This window comes from Pollachius pollachius (genome assembly GCF_949987615.1).
Source record: "Pollachius pollachius genome assembly, chromosome: 8".
Classification (NCBI taxonomy): domain Eukaryota; kingdom Metazoa; phylum Chordata; class Actinopteri; order Gadiformes; family Gadidae; genus Pollachius; species Pollachius pollachius.
The window spans coordinates 8,114,813-8,131,868 of record NC_136941.1 but is presented as its reverse complement, the minus strand read 5'-3'; the positions used below and the strand labels follow the sequence as shown (position 1 = coordinate 8,131,868).

At 41.0% G+C, this 17,056-nt stretch overlaps 1 protein-coding gene across 1 annotated transcript; it reads left to right on the top strand.

Moving 5' to 3' along the window:
* Positions 1–6,075: 6,075 nt before the first annotated feature.
* On the top strand, positions 6,076–9,924 carry LOC307079474 (NADH dehydrogenase [ubiquinone] 1 alpha subcomplex subunit 4-like 2). Its single transcript, XM_079741838.1, has 4 exons — positions 6,076–6,224; positions 8,815–8,900; positions 9,066–9,126; positions 9,357–9,924. Exons 1-4 carry the CDS (start codon positions 6,180–6,182, stop codon positions 9,411–9,413), a joined length of 249 nt encoding a protein of 82 aa, XP_079597964.1. The 5' UTR covers positions 6,076–6,179; the 3' UTR covers positions 9,414–9,924.
* Positions 9,925–17,056: the final 7,132 nt, after the last annotated feature.

Below are 17,056 nucleotides of genomic sequence, written 5' to 3'. Positions count from 1 at the left end.
TGTTTTTGCATCCATTTTGGCAAAATGATGCTGGGTATGAATGTATTTGGTAGCAGTGTCACGACTGACTCACTTATCAGTGGATCAGTGTGAATGCTGTGCCGCACTGTTTACAGTTTACCCAACCATTCTGCAGATTCATCATCAAATCAGTAAATGTATTTCCTGAAGACCATGTAACCACCATATAAGTGCATGCACTTTAAGATGCACATGATGTTTGCATATGAAGTAGTGTGCGTGTGCATGTGTGTGTGTGTGTGTGTGTGTGTGTGTGTGTGTGTGTGTGTGTGTGTGTGTGTGGCGAAAAGTGCCCAGAAAAAGTCGAACAATTTAAACCGTGCATTCCAGAGAGAAGTACTTTTTATCCATCAGTTAAAGACCTGTCTGAATCACTCACACACTCACACAAGAACACACACACACACACACAGAAGTGCATATTAAAATACAGACATTAGATCAATGTCTTAAATTAGCTGGTAGGTACATATGGAAAAATACTTTGTCCTGTAACATACACACACACGCACACACACACCCACGCAAACACCACCAAACACATCCTTAGGCTCATGACAATGGTGATCCATGAGGAGACAGTGCTAAAGGTGACATCCAGATGTCCCTATAGACCAAGCTTTAACCTTTGACCCCACAAGTGTCAAGAAGTAGCTTGCTGTTGCCCTAGGAGAGTTCATGGCCGCATGCCGATTCCTTGAATTCTGCACACCTTTTCTGCTCTTTCCCAATGTTTCTTAATCAGTTCCAGTCCACCGTTCTAATATTGTGCTTTATAAACTACACTTCCCAAGAATTATTTAGATTCTTAATTCGTATCAACATTGCACATTATGTTTGCTTGAATGATAAATACATTTGCCTATAGATGGATTTAGATGTTTTATTTCTGTCTCATCCAATTCTATGTTAAATAGTGATTTATTTTCACTGATGCACCAAATCTATGTTTGGCTCTTCATTTGTCCTTCATTTTCTAAACCTTAAACGTTACATGGCCGTTCCACACATCAACACAAACAAGCACACACACACACACACACACACACACACACACACACACACACACACACACACACACACACACACACACACACACACACACACACACATCACACAAATAAGCATATATAACAGGGTGAGCGAAGAAGTTCAGCACACATAAACAGGGGGGCAGTTCCCAGGCCGAGTCCCCCAGGCAGCCTCTCTGTTGCGTATCAGCTTGAGGCCGATATTGAGACTGGCTCCACAATGAGAGCTGCATCGTATCTAATCTCCAATAACCATTAGCAGCTGCACGCTTAACAGCAATTAGAGCAGCACAGGAAGCGAGTGAAAGAATGGGAAGGAAGGCAAGAAAGGGAGGAGGAAAGACAGACATAAATAGAGGTGAAAGAATGAAAAGGAAGAGAGGAAGAAATACAAACATTTAAACGAGAATTAAGAAAGAGAGAATGAAATATGAAAAGATTGAAAGAAAGACAGAGGTTAAGGGAAACGTTAAATAGTTTGAAGAGATGAAAGAGACACCAAAGGTATATGGAAAAAAAAAGCGTCATTTTGAAGCAAACTTGTTTTTCCGCGATCACATCGCCCCTCTCTCCCGATTCTTCCCCCTCTCTCTATCTGGCAAAGATATTAACTTGAAGGGAGATGCAGATGAAGTGATAGAACACACTGCAGGGAAAGGTCTATTGGCTGTTTCATTACAAGCTTGTTGGTGCTAATCTGACCCAGACCGTTCAACATGTTTGCGCTCCGGTGGCCAATCTTAGTCGTAGATCTTATTTTCCCTGCCTCTTATTGGTCTGTTAATGGGGACTGTGGGAACCTTTTATACATTTAAAGTCAATTGCAAACAATTGATTGATACATGTGAATGATACAATAGCCGCCCCCTCAACACACACACACACACAAACACACACACCCACGTTCTCTCACACACACAAACACACACACAAAAACACACACGCACCTCCCTAAAACTTGATTACTAAAGGCAGGGTGTGGGGACTGGCCTAGGCTACCACCAACACTAATGGAGTAATCCATTACAGTTGGACTGGGAAAACACTGCCTAAGTGGGCCAACATTAGCCAAACTGGGGTCAACTTAAAGTTGTCTTTGTGTGTGTGTGTGTGTGTGTGTGTGTGTGTGTGTGTGTGTGTGTGTGTGTGTGTGTGTGCGTGTGAACAACAACTCTACGTCAAAATGATTAATTCGTTTTTTCATTTGTTTGTACATGCATGCCCATGTGTGTGTGTGTGTGTGTGTGTGTGTGTGTGAGCGTGTGTGTGTCTATGCCTGTATGTATTTGTGTGCGCTAGAGAAGTAGATAAACAATCCAGTAGGAAGAAAAATTACATTCAAATTATTTTCCTGTTTAGAAACATAAAAAGATTTCACACAAGCCTTAATTTAGTCAAACACAAACTCTGTAAACATTTTGTTCATGAAGAACCAATTCTAGCTGTTCCCCAATCTGTTGATCGGCCACACCGCACACAGAAATGGGAACAGAGACAAAAAAAGACCTTGCATTTCATAAACATAAATGTTTGATGTGAGCAGTGCAAAAGGTCAAGCAGGCCGTGCTTTTTGGAATTGCGTTCTGCGTAACTCAGGTTCTCACGTGCAACCAATCGTCTTTAATAACGATTGGAGTGTTCTGGTTGTGGACGTCGCGAGAGATAAGTGTGTTGTTCTTTTTTTATTCCTGCTAACATTAAAATGTGGACTCACACCATAACTTTGAACACATCGTTGATAAAGCCAGAAACGGTTCTCCATCTGTTTCATGTCCTCATCGCATTCATTATCTTTGTCTTCTTGTTTCTTCTGTCCAGAAGTTACCACTGTGCACATGCGTGTGTGTGTGTGTGTGTGTGTGTGTGTGTGTGTGTGTGTGTGTGCTTGCGTGTGTCTTCATACGTGTGTGTGTGCGTGTGCAGGCGTTCATGTTTGTTTGTGTGTGCGTGTGTGGGTGAAGGGGCTTGCCTGTCATGCACAACCTTTGACCTCTATCCGTGGGTCAACCCTCAGAAGTACAGTCCTGTTTCACCAACCTCCTGAACTTTGACCTCAACTTTAGTGTCATAACCAATTAGGAGTTGCAGCAGATTAATGAGCTGCCAGTTAGCAGAAGATACGGCAGCCTGACTCTACCTCCTTCATCTCAGGATAATATATTTTTGGAGATTCCACGTAAAAGCATTCCTGCAATTCTCATTGATGTCCTGAGGTGCGTTCAAAGTCGCAAACATAGGCAAACGCTCGCAAACGATTAGAAACATGTTCTGTTAAGCGTGCCGATGTCTTCAAACGTTCGCGAACATAGGCAAACTGTCAGAAGAGGTAGTTCTCCGCAAGCAGACATGGATCACGGACTGCAAGAGATGTGCTCCTAGATGGAGATTAACATTAATACCTTCCCTACACATAAAGCAATAGATAAATCGTTTCATATAGCCTATCTACACCCTTACTTCAACTGATGTCTTGTGCATCCTAAAATGTGATCTGAACGTAACATTGCAGAAATTGGGCACACCTTCGGTGACGTAGCCCTCTATTCTTGAATCGTCCAAATTCCTTGTCTGCAGTAGGCCTATACTTTCTACGAGATCGACAATATCTAGACCTTCTTCTGTAAACTCGTCAATTAGCACGGAGGCTGCAGCTAATACAATGGCCTTTCTTGTCGCCATTTGTTTGTTTACAGTTTGTTTACAGTTTAAAACAAAAATATAGAACGTTGTCTGAAAATCGTTCAAATGTTACTGTTTAAAGTCAACGCGCTCGCTGCGAACGTTCACGTATGTTCGCCGATTCTGAACGCAGCTCTGGTGATAGTCTGCTATATTGTCTGCAGACAAGTTATCTTCATAGGTTAAGATGCTCATTTCAATATTAACCAATTCCACTGATTTAAGTGACCATCCTATTATTAGGGTGGTATACATTGTTTTCGTAATTGAGGCTACATTTCTACTTTCATTACATCAACTGACAAATGGTTTACAATTATACAATGATTCTGTTCATTCTTATGCTATCAACTTACTTTTTTCTTTCCCCGTTACTCTTGTTGGCTTAATTTGTCTCTCTTCGGCAGAGGAGGACAATTACAACAGTTGTGCGATGCAGTTGATCTAATCCTGCAATCTTGCACGTTTCCGCAGTCTATGCTGCCCTCTCGTGGCGTTTCAATGAAACGTGTAAAATCACATTTATGTTGCAATACAGAGCTCTACCCGAAGATGTCACAAGTCTAAAGACAAAAATCAGAGGTACGAGAATTTTGGTATTGTTGGGTAGACATGGTGTTCCCGATTTATGTGAACTCATTCTAAACTCATCTAAAGTGCATTTGTATGTCTCTTCATTCCAAATAACTCAATTGCAATGTACATCATGAGTTAATTTAGTTATTTTAAGGATTTTTTTTATTTTCAGGATATACAGAAAATGGAACTGATTCCTGGCTTACTCAATTAGACAAAACAAACAGTTTTTCCATGGTGCCGTCATACACCCAGCCACCTCTGAACAACTCTCTGTGCCATGTTCCTTCCCTTACTGCATTCCTATAAGCCCTGACACCCGGCTGAAGAGTTGGCCAGGAGGTTCGGAACATAGGAAGACTTAACATTGAGCTGCTTCCTCTCCAGCCGAGGACATTGGAGAGTAAGCTGCTTTTCTGGAGGAAAGAACTTGGTGGTGATAGATGTGTTACCAGATGGAGAGAGGGTGAATTAGAGACAGAGATAGTTGCCTACTGCACTTATTCCTACAGTGAATCTACTTGATCCCAGCAGACACATGGAATTACAACACCATAACAAAATCAATACCGGCTGAAAAGAGTGCAAAAAGTACACTTCAAGGGTTGTAAATTGTTCCCTTTGTCGATAGCTTGCAGATGGGAGGGTTTCTGGAGAGGCAGCTTATGTACGGTTTTCTTTATCATTATAGGCCGTCCAATCAGCAGCCCCCTCCACTTGCTCCCATCAGCCAATCAAGGAGCCTGCAGCCCCCTTCTACTACAGGTTATTAGTAGCAAAGCACCTCAGCCATGCCCGTCTCCAATCTCCAGGCTATTCGTCTGCCTCCTCTTAGTCCGTCTAATTGGTTTGAACCTGGGAACCAAGCCTGAAGTGCTAATTATTACCAGCCACCATTAATCAAAAGCATAATCTAAAAGCTGCAAACCTACGACACCGTGGTCAACGTTTGGGGGCAAAGCATAGAAGATGCACGTCTATGCAGTGGTTCAGGTGTATGACTCTCCTCTGCTTTTTGATTAAATATGTGTGCTGAATGACTTAACTAGTACTGAAGAGATGACGCTTAAGGAAACAGGAAGGAAAAATAAAGTCATTCAATTAATCTGGTTGTTCTGGGTATGCATCCCAGAACCAGAACAAAACGGCTTCACAGAATATTCAAATGACAATGAAAATGATAATAAAACCATTATATAACCCAACAAATAATGAGCTATAACAAGCTCCCCCAGCGAAGAACAACCAGCTGTTGTGACCGCTCTTATGACGTGCTGTCCTGCTGGCCATCTCCACCATCTCGGTGTGCCGGAGCTCTTCAAGTATTTGTGTGCGTTTCCATTTCCTCCGGCCTCCTCCCAGAGGAGCTGAGGGCTCCACACACCAGAGCCCCCGGGGCCAGCGGAGGCCAGCCAACATAAGCAGGAGAATCTGTGGGGATTCCTCTGTAGATGTTTGTGAGTGTGTGCTTCTGCTTGTGTGTTTGTGCGTGATCATACAGATGCTTATCATATTTCAATAAAGAAATTACATTTCATTTCCATTTTTAATGGGTTTTTTTCATGACCCTGTTGGTTTGGGGTCTAATCTGGTGATTTATCTGTTTAAATTACCTTCCTTCTCCATACCCCACCGTTACATATCTCTCTCTCTCTCTCTCTCTCTCTCTCTCTCTCTCTCTCTCTCTCTCTCTCTCTCTCTCTCTCTCTCTCTGCTCAACAGAAGCCTACCCCTCCTTCACAGCAAAAGCAACAGGTCTTGTTTCAGATCCAAGGTTGATGTGAAGCATACTGCTCAGAAGCAGAGAATAATTAAGTTCAACCTGGAAAGATAACATCCTAGAGTGAATTTCACAGATATAAACATTGCAAAATGGTGTTCCGGACAGCAATAGAGCATGCTAAGAAGCACCCTGGAGTAAGTAACTTTTTATTCTTATTCTGTTGTTTTTGTGTGTATATTAAAATTTAGGTATAGGTCAATTTGACTTAAAAATAAAAATCCAGCCTATATTTCAAATGCTTTAAAAGAAATTGGCTACAGATTCTCAGATGTTAACAGTTTAAAAATATATATAAATTGATTGTGTTACTTAGTCAACATGTAGGCTTTGCTCATGCAAATGAATCAAATGTATTTTGATAGTTTTTTAAGGGTCAGCATCTGGACAGCTCCAGGAAAAACACACTGACAAGTAGCATACAATTTTATCCAGGTATAAACTATTCCAGGGGATTTAACCTTTGTTGACATCGGGTAAGCTAATTAGTAGCCTATATTCATCGCGATACTGGCCAAGCCAACAATCTAATTGTACTTAATCTAGCCAAGTAGCCATAACCTCTCACCCTAATTAGGTTAATATGTTCTTATTGCTTGTTTGAAATAGTGCCAAACTTCCAGCATTAGGAACGAGGAAGAGGAGCATACGAGTTCGCAACTGTCTAATAATTCAAATTCAAACATTGACAAGTGCAAATTCCACGTACTGCACCTCGGATAACAGGACTGTGTTCGTTTCTTGGGAACTTCTGAACGACCATGTCTAGGATGAGTTGACTTTGGGATAATCAGCGTGCCGTCATTCCCAATGACGAGGGTGACAAGTCTCGTCATTGTGGTTTGGCTCTCTGGGGAGGACAGCTGCATAACGAGAGAGAGATAGAGAGTGGGGGGGGGGGGGAGAGAGAGAGAGAGAGAGAGGGGGGGGGGGGGGGGAGAGAGAGAGAGAGAGAGAGAGAGAGAGAGAGAGCTCATTGTGAACCTCAGTGAGCTTCAGAATATCATCTGACAGAAAGGTAGATTTATAAAAAGTGAAAGTACGTATGAGACAGCAAAAAAAAACACTGAACGATTGCGATTATCTATGCCTTCAATAACGACGTAGGTTATATTTTCATAAGTTAAGAAAAGACGTTCAAAGTGTGACCTCATGCTATTATTATACATTAAGGATCAGGATGATACAGAACGAGGAGGCGCAACATTGAGGCTAATCCCCGGGTTCTCATTGGCCAGTTGATCAACTTGCCTCTGTCATGCGTCGTCCCTCACCTAGAGAACATGTGATTAGCTTACAGGCTGGACCTGGGCTGGAGTGGGACAGAGAATCGTCCCTGGCATTTTGGCCTAGACCAGCTAATCCCAATCTTTTGCAAGTGTGTAAAAAAGAAATTATAGGCATGGATCCATAAAATTTGGTATTTTTAATGTTATTATATTGTATATTATTATCAGGCGGGCCGGGTATGTGTTCGGCTCCCTCACACACCACTGGATGTCACACACAGCGGTCAACCTTTCTAACTTAATTAGACATGCATTCATCTCGGAGTAGTAGGCCTGCTCAATCGCAGATTGTTTTATACAGTTGTATTTAAAATTTCAATTTTTGCTCAAAAAAATGTAACTCTTGGTTACGTGCATGGTGGGCAGTATGGTGAGATTCCAAAGCGATTCAAGATTAGATAATACGAGTTTATATTGTAATTGAGAAACCAAAACATGTGATATTATCCAGAGGCCGATTGTGATATCATTCGGTTTCTACCAAATATAGATTTCATAAACTGAGCAATGCATTCCTATTTACACAAAGTTCGAAATGACGATGGCTTGGTCTCTTCACTGTCCGATGAACAGCTACTACGAGAAAATTGTCTAATTTTCCTATCTTGTCCTGTCCAGGCAGTGCTAGTCAAAACTAGTTATATTTCACAGATGATATTGGATTGCCTTGTATCTGTCCCACAGCAGAGAAGTCAGAGGATAAGTCGCATCTAAACCTATGTCGAAGCACATTTAAGTGCCAGCCATATACCAAGTTGTACTTTCAAGATATAGGATGTAATCTTCCCTCGAGCGACTTAGCAAAAACTCCTTCACTGCCGACAGTGACGTGCAGTCCTGTGTTCAAAAACGTCTTCTCTCTCTCCTCTCTGACAGCCCTGAAAGTTTGGTGAAGTTTAGTACACTCTTCAACTAAAGGGGAACCTAGTGGAATAAACATGTCTCAAAAAATGATTTCAGCCGTCAATCACAGCGCTGTCTGTATACTTTACTTTCCTGGTTAGGTGTTCGCAGTAGGCCTGCCCGGTGGCTACCGTAGTACACTGTGTGAAACTAAACAAGCAGAAATATCTGTAAGGATACTGCCTGAAATATTGGTTTATTTTTGGTGTACATATTTGCTTTGGTTGAGTACATGTGATGTGATTAAAGAATATAATACAAACCAACCATGTTTATATATTCAGCCATTTTTCTTCTCTCTCTCTCTCTCTCTCTCTCTCTCTCTCACTCTCTCTGTCATTTCTTCCCTTAATTTCTTTCTTCCTCTCGCTCTCTCCGCCACTTCTGCAATTATTTCCTCTCTCTCTTTCTCTCTCTCTGCCGCTTTTCCCACTTATTCTCTCTCTCTCTCTCTCTCTCTCTCTCTCTCCCTCACTTATTTTCTATCTCTCTATCGTCCTCGTTTCCTGTCTCTGCGGCTCTGGCGTTCCCACAGCTCATCCCGCAGTTCTTCTTCATCTGTTTGGGAATGGGCGGAGCCAGCCTGTATCTGTTCCGGCTGGCCAAGGGTCCCCATGTTACGTAAGTGCTTCACACACATGGTGCTTCCTACCCTCGAGTCACAGAGGGGTTTGCATCCAGAGGATAGGAGCAGAGTTTATTAATGATGTCTCACGTATAGAGAAATGCTTTTTATTTGTTTATAAAAGTGTGTGTGTGTGTCTGTGTGTGTGTGTGTTTGTGTAGTTGGAACAAGACCAACAACCCTGAACCTTGGAATAAGCTTGACCCCTCCTACCAGTACAAGGTAGGCTGTAAGCATGTACACTCACACAAACACACAAACACAGGGACACACACACACACACACACATGCATGTACACACATGCACACACACATGCATGCAGACACACAAACACACACACACACACACATACACACAAAAGTCAGTTGTTTCGACTTTTTTCCTATTAAATATATTTTTAACAATACTGTGTAATAATCCTTGTGTGTGATCTTGTATGTGTTTCCATCAGTTCGTAGCCATCACCACAGACTACAAAAACTTGAAGAAGGAGGGACCAAACTTCTGAATAATGCTCAAATATAAATCTAAAGCCCTGGTCTTTAATACTCAGGGTAGGCCACAATGTTCTTGTGTGCTAAGCTGCATCCTTTACAGTCTGCGAGTAGCAGACTAGGGTGCATGAAGAGTGCAAGTAACAAAGTTTGGAAATGCTGTGTGTGAGTGTATAATGTAGCCATTACGGATCTTCCTCTGTTTTATTTCTTGCTGCTTGTATAGAAAACCTCTGCGGTAGCCATGTTGGATGCTGGGAGGTCTGCAATGGTTGCAGAAACGTCTCTACATATTCGACTGCTTTTGTCTCTTATCCATGTGACATTCCTGTCTTTGGAAATGTTCCATCTTCATTGACACGTGGACATCGGAGAATGTCAGTCAGTATAGCCTGAGATGTACACTTGTCTGTCATGTTGTTCTTTAAAGACTTAGTGTGTAAAGATTTAGGAACACCGGTCGGGTTGATTTCACAGCACCCCGAATTTCTTTGGCTTATGTGAGTCATGAAGTAATAAAATAATTTAAAGACATTTTGCTTATTCTAAAAAGTGTGATCCTCATTGCGTGTGTTGTCCTCATCCAACACCACATGCCAAGCACTCACACACACACACACACACACACATGCACGCATGCACGCACGCACACACACACACACACAGCCATTATATTCTTAATCTAAAAATGGATCTCTGCCACAGATACAAATCTCTTTCCACTGACAGTTAAATAACAAGTGCTCATTAGGTCTACTTTAACACTGAATGCCATACGTGTCAACACTACATGAGGACCCTTTATATATGGTGTTCCTGTGACCCAATTTAGCCTCGCTTTCTGTGTTTGTGTCTGTGTGTGTATGTGTGTGTGTGTGTGTGTGTGTGTGTGTGTGTGTGTATGTGTGTGTGTGTGTGTGTGTGTGTGTGCGTGTACGTGTTATTCAGCACACATGGTGTATCCATAGCCTCAAACCCAGAGCCGGCAGCAACAGCAGCAGCAGCCGGTGTGTGTTTGATCAGGGAGCCACAGACACCATGTCAAGATGTGACAGAGTCACCTGTCAGGGACCAGACATGTGGCAGCACAGTACGCTGTGTACCTTTCCCCCTGTCCAGACTCTCTCACACACACACACACACACACACACACACACACACACACACACACATACGCACACACACGCACACACGCGCACACACGCACACACGCGCACACACACACACACACACACATACACACACACACTTGGAAGCCTTGTCCAACCTGCAGTCCCACTAACACTCTCACACCCACTACTTCAGCCATTTCATTTCCATCTTAAATTATCCCCCACTTGTTAATGTGTTAATATTTCACTTTTACCTTCAGTCGTTTTACAGCTTTTAACCAAAGGGAGGCCAGAAACAGTCAAAGCTTTGTAATACAACCTAAATTAAAAAATTCTTTGTCATGAAATCGTGGCTGATATACTTCACACTGCACTAAGCTGTGGAGGAGTCATGTAAACGTGCAATGTGTGCACGTGATGTCATTGTTTGGTGGAGGAACAGCTTATCTGGTGGAAGGGTCTGATCTGGAGGGAAATGCCTGGCTACACTGGTGCTCCTATAATAACCAAGGCAGATGTCTGGAAGAGACACCTGTGTGAAGATAGAACCAGTTAATAAAAGTGTTGACAGAAGCCAGCATACGGTAGATGTTGTTCTGCTGGTACTGTCCATGTGTACGGTCAAAACACGACAAATACGATAAAAAACGACACTAGTTCTGTATGGTCAATAGTTTATCTTCATTCCCTGTTTTTCTTATCAAACATATTCAACAAATGATTAGTCGGTCTGTTCTTCTTCCTCATTGGTCTTTTGTCTCTGAGCACTTTCCTAAGAACTTTTGGTTTGACTGGGCTGTGATGCACAACAGCTCTCATTGTCCGCTGTATTCGGAAAAAGAGGGGAGTACAAAGAGAAGCGAACATCAAGCACTGGAAGTGCTTTTGAACGCCACATGGTTTGTTATGGGAAACCGCACAAACACACAGATTAAATGTCTTCCCAAGTGGGGTCTTAAAGCGCCGAATTTAACACACAAACACGCAGACACACAGACACACACACGAAAAGATAAATAAATGCTCTTCTGCTGTATCACCCTGGATTCTCACGACCTAACAACTCCTGTGACCTATCAGTGTGTTTGTGTGTGTGTGTGTGTGTGTGTGTGTGTGTGTGTGTTTCCCAAAACAGTATCTGCAGGCCTCCTTGACTTTTGATCTTTAATACTGTTTGGCTCTCACAGAAGGGACAATCATGGTTCCAACCAATAAATAGACTATGTCAACCAACACACGCACATGCATTGAGTTATGCCTCCATATAGACCTTGAATGGAAAGTTTTCAGTTTGAGCTGATTACAGCATCTGTCCTGTTATACAAAACATATAATACTGAATATATTTGATAAGTCTGTATTAAACATGTCTTCAATATAAAACATAACAAGCTTGTCTCTTAACTTACTAAGAACCTGATCATCTCAAAACGATGAGGAGCTAAACTAAGTAACAGAATTAGCCGTGAGTTTGCGAGATTATTTTGATGATCTGACAAGCTTGTAGAGTTCAGAATGAGATGAAGCAATTACAGGAAATGGCAGCCGTTTAGCACACGTCTGTTTGAAAAGTCCCTTCCCTTCCTCATTTCTTCTGTGCTGTAGCTCAACCAGGTCAACCGACCCCACAAACAGGAGAATAGACAGATAACTATTATTGAGATAAAACCTATATCATTCATTTTAGAGAATACTATAATGATAGGTGCTTTTAATTAAAAGTTGTTTTCACTGTGAAACTGATCATGCTTCTATACAAATTCATCTTGACATTTTATATTCATCCTTACTCATTGGTCATCACTAAACAAAATCAAATGGAGATCAAAGTATCAAACACGTTTTTTTTAAAAGTATTTGAATGTATTTTTTAATATGTATTTTTACTTAAATGTTGCACTTGGGTCCGTGTACTTTGCGGCCAATGGATTTTCGTTTTGAAATGAGAAAACCAAAATCGGGAAACGAGCTGTTTCCCGATTACCATATAGAGATAGGAAAACAAAATTCCGAAAATGACCCATTTTCCGAATTTTGTTTTGATAATAGAAAACGGAAAACGGTAAAACGATCAGTTATCTGATTTTCTTTGATGTGCTTAAACATGGACATCGGGAATTAAAATACTGCGTGGAAATCTTCTTTCTCAATTTTGCGAAGATTTTGTGTTGTGACCCGGAAGTTGCTCTCACAAGCTTAACCGTTACATTTAATTAAGCATGGAATGGAAATGGAGAGCTTCATATTGTTTCGCGGACCCAAACGGCTGACTATGAAGCAAGAGGACATGTTCCCATAGTCCATGGTCCCATAGTCCATAGGAAAGAACAGCAGGCCTGAAGATAAATCACAGACAAACATAAAATATACATAAACAGCATCAGTCTCTTAGCCATGGCCAGCTAAATATTCAGAAAGATATTCAAACATTTGTTCATATGCACCATTTTAAAAAAATCTTTAATCCTTTCTTTTCTGTTCATACATTTAAGTCGAAGGGATGGAGATTCAAGCCTGCAGGAGGTCCTTGGACGTGTTGACCAGCTGAAGCAAGCCGCCGGGAGTCTCCAAGAGGTCACTAATTCAATCAACCAGCAGTCTCAGCTGGCCAAGTCTCAAAAGGAGGAGATCATGGCAAATGTCGGTTTGCAGCCCTTAAAGGAAGCCTTTGCATGTCTTGTGTGTAAAGGTACGTGTAAGATATGTAACAGTAGGTCATTCTACAGTACAAAACATAGCCGCCTGCCACCCTCAAGCACTGCGCTGACCAGCTGTCACGGGTGTTCATCGCCATCTTCAACATTCACTCGGCGATAAAACACACTTCTGATTGCTTACAGTTAATTTCCTTCTATATTGCAGCTAACAATTAAATGTTATTTTCTGCATCAATTTATAATATATATTTTTTTAATCTTGCAGCTGTAATGGCAGATCCCATGTTTGCCACATGCTGTGAATCGATAATTGGATGTCGTACCTGTGTGGAGCTGTGGTTAGTCACATCAGACCACTGCTTGAAATGCAGGGCAGGAGACTTTGAAAATAAAATACATGAAGTGAAGGGTCTCTCTGCTGCCTTGTCACTTTTCAAGGAGAGAATAATTGAATAGATTTGATTTGATAGATAATTGTTTGTTATTGTTTGTTATGTTTGCATTACTGGAACTACCTCAGTTTGTTTGTTGGATGTTATTATGGGTACATGACCAGAAAGATGTTGTTTGTTGTAATGTTTATATTGTATGTGACCGTTTTAAAAAAAAAAAAAAAAGAAGAAAAAAAAGACAACTTCCACTTTATCATTGTTGTAATAAATTGTTATTTTTGGTATACTGCTTCTTCATTGACCATTGCAGGTCACTGTGTAACAGGTCGCACATGTCTTGAGGTGATATCAATCAGAGACCTCACCGCATTTTTAAAAGGGCCATAGTTATGGTTAACCACATTTTGGTAGAGGGATAGCAAATCAAAGAGAGAACCAAACTCAGTTTCAGTCCATTGTTGGGCTTCTTCAGAGGGGAAAGGATCACTTCCAAAAATGGATTCTCTTTTCAAGGCTGATCCCATTTCCTGCTGATACAGGTCAGCTGCAACTGCACCGACTGGCAGAAGCTCCTCAGAAAGTTTTGCAGGACACCCTTCTTTAGCCAGTTCGTTTGGTATTCCCCTTCCTGCAAGACAGTAAAGTGAGTAGTGAGATTAAAGGGGTTACACTTGTGGGGAGGTAATCATTTTGCCAATGATGTTTTGACTTGTTATTTTAGTTGTCTTTCACAGCATATTGGAGTTGACAATAATGACTAAGCTTCATTCAGATGAGGGTCATTCCTACAAAATTCACCCAATGTAAATGCCCTCAAATTAAAGATGAATGTCTGTGCTTTGAGCATGTATTCATTTACATTCAACTCCAAACCTGTAGAAGTCATCTAAAATAGCAAGAACATGGTCAATGTCCAAAAAACTTGATTCTAACTAATAACACGTTTTACTAATTGAATCTGCCCCTCTACAGTAAGTACTGGATTTGCAGTGTTGCAATTTGAGCTACACATTTGTGAATCCATTTCAGATTGAACTCTACAATAGAACATCAAAATTAATTTACACTGCTTTATTAGCAAGTTATGCCTGTAATACAGCCAGTAAAATGAAATTAATCATACCTGGGATCCTGTGTGCATTCCATGCCTGTACGACATTTGTGATGCCAATCCTAGCCAGCTGGCATGTCAGGTTTGACACACAATACCTGGATGTGTTGTCCTCCATGTCCAGTTCCTCCTGGTCCACCAGCTGTACCAGAGCTGTCTTCAAAGGGTAGTTGACTCAAGCATTCACCTCCGACCACATTCTCTCTATCACATGGTTCTGTGCAGGTTATAAGGATAGTGTCAGTCTGCCTGCCCTCATTAGAAATACGCCTCAATGGCAAGAAACCAGGATTCATTTTTAACAACACATTTATTTTACCCTTGTAGAAGGTGTCTGAAGGTAGGGCTGCCTTTGAGTATTGTGTCGATGTTCTGCCAGTTTTTCCTGGATGAATAAAGCCAGATATAATTCTTTCCCACAGTCAACTCTGACCTGGTCCCATAGTCCATAGGAAAGAACAGCAGGCCTGAAGATAAATCACAGACAAACATAAAATATACATAAACAGCATCAGTCTCTTAGCCATGGCCAGCTAAAGTGACAATTACATTTTTTTGTCAAAATTGGAATGATATCAATAATAGTAAAACTGGAAAATGAACTAAGAAACTGGAAGAGGGAAAAAGTTTTTTGTTTTTTCCAAATTAATTATTTCCATATTACAAATCTAGGTTTTAACCTTTTTTAATGTACTTGTTCAAGTCTGGGTCCTCCTAAGGAGACAACTTTGGGTTCCACCTTACAAAGTCTGTGAAGTTAATTTACCGGTACATTTCCTCATAAATCACGATGTTGTTCTTTATTGGCATGGTGGAGTGACCGACCACCTTCTTGCTGAAACCATCGATAGCCATAACATGAGTCACTCCAAACATAACAAGCTTCTCATTCTGATCTACATGCAGCTTGTGACCCATGTATTCTGCATTGTAGGGTATGGGGTTCAGATTCCGGGCACCCTTAAATATAAGAATTACATTATAATAAAAACTCAATAATCTTTCATTCGTATGATTAGAATCTCAACACGTATGTTCTATTGAAATGTAGAAAACACAATGCTATTTGACCTTACCTGCTGTCTTGCAATGTGGTAGGGTTGATGAATACTTCTCAACACATTGCCCACTCTGCCTTCAGAAGCTTTAACCCCTTTTGCGGATAGATATCAGATACCAGTCATCATTTTTCGACCAAAAGACGATCCAGTCTGGGGGGGGGGGGGGGGGTAGGTATGATGTTTGGCATACATAATATATATACATATTATAAAACAATTGGGTTCTATCGAGTTATTAAGCTGTTTCTGATTGGACGAGAGACGTTCCATGAGTTGGAATATCCCAGGACATCCCAACTCGGACTTTCACAGCTAATAATAAATCACTCTGCGATGAAACATTCTAAAGCGCGTTGATGATAACTGTTAGTTCTTGTAATTCCAAACCAAGACGTTGACTGGAACTATTTTTTGTTGCGGTGAAACAATGGTGAAATTAACATTTTTTAAATCAATAACTTCGTGTTGAAATGTTAATTGGTTGAATATAAAATTGTTTTATAAAAGCAATATAGTACTCGTGCGAGTGGGGTAGGTAAGGGATATTGTTACCTGCTGTTACCTACGGCCGAACACCACCCGTGGGAATATCCCTTACCTACCCCACTCGCAGCCTACTATATTGCTTAAATATATATATTTAATTATAAATAATAAATCATCTTAGTTTAAATGTACATTTTATCCTAAATGTTACATTTGATAATAATGTGATTAATACGTGCATTTTTTTAAAAATACAGAAATATTTTCTGTTGATTAACAACCAACGTGTTTATGAATTAAATCCAAAAATTGCATTAGCACCAGTCAGATGCCCGACTTTGCATATAACTGTGGTCAGCTTTTTATGTAAGAGTAGCATTCCTTTTTATGTTTAACAAAAGCGGTAATCGTGAAAGGTGGATGATAAAAAAAAACCTACCTCGAGAATAACTTCAGCGACTTCAACTTCAAGTTGACTATCAGGGCAGAAGTCCCTGACAAGCCCCTGCTCAGCACACCACCTCCGCACATTTCCTCGGAAAACCCCCGTGTAGTTCCAAACTGGGTGCATAACGCAGTGGCGATATCCCCACAGGACATTCCATTATTTCGGTGTTCTGAAATAAAACCTGCATATTCGTGCAATGCCATTTCGAGGTGCGTCTCAAGGATGTCTGGCTCCAAATTAAATACACCGCCAACTACTGATAGCTTGGCTCCAAATTAAATACACCGCCAACTACTGATAGCTTGGCTCCAAATTAAATACACCGCCAACTACTGATAGCTTCCGGGTCGAAACACAAAAATCTTCGCAAAATTGAGAAAGAAGATTTCC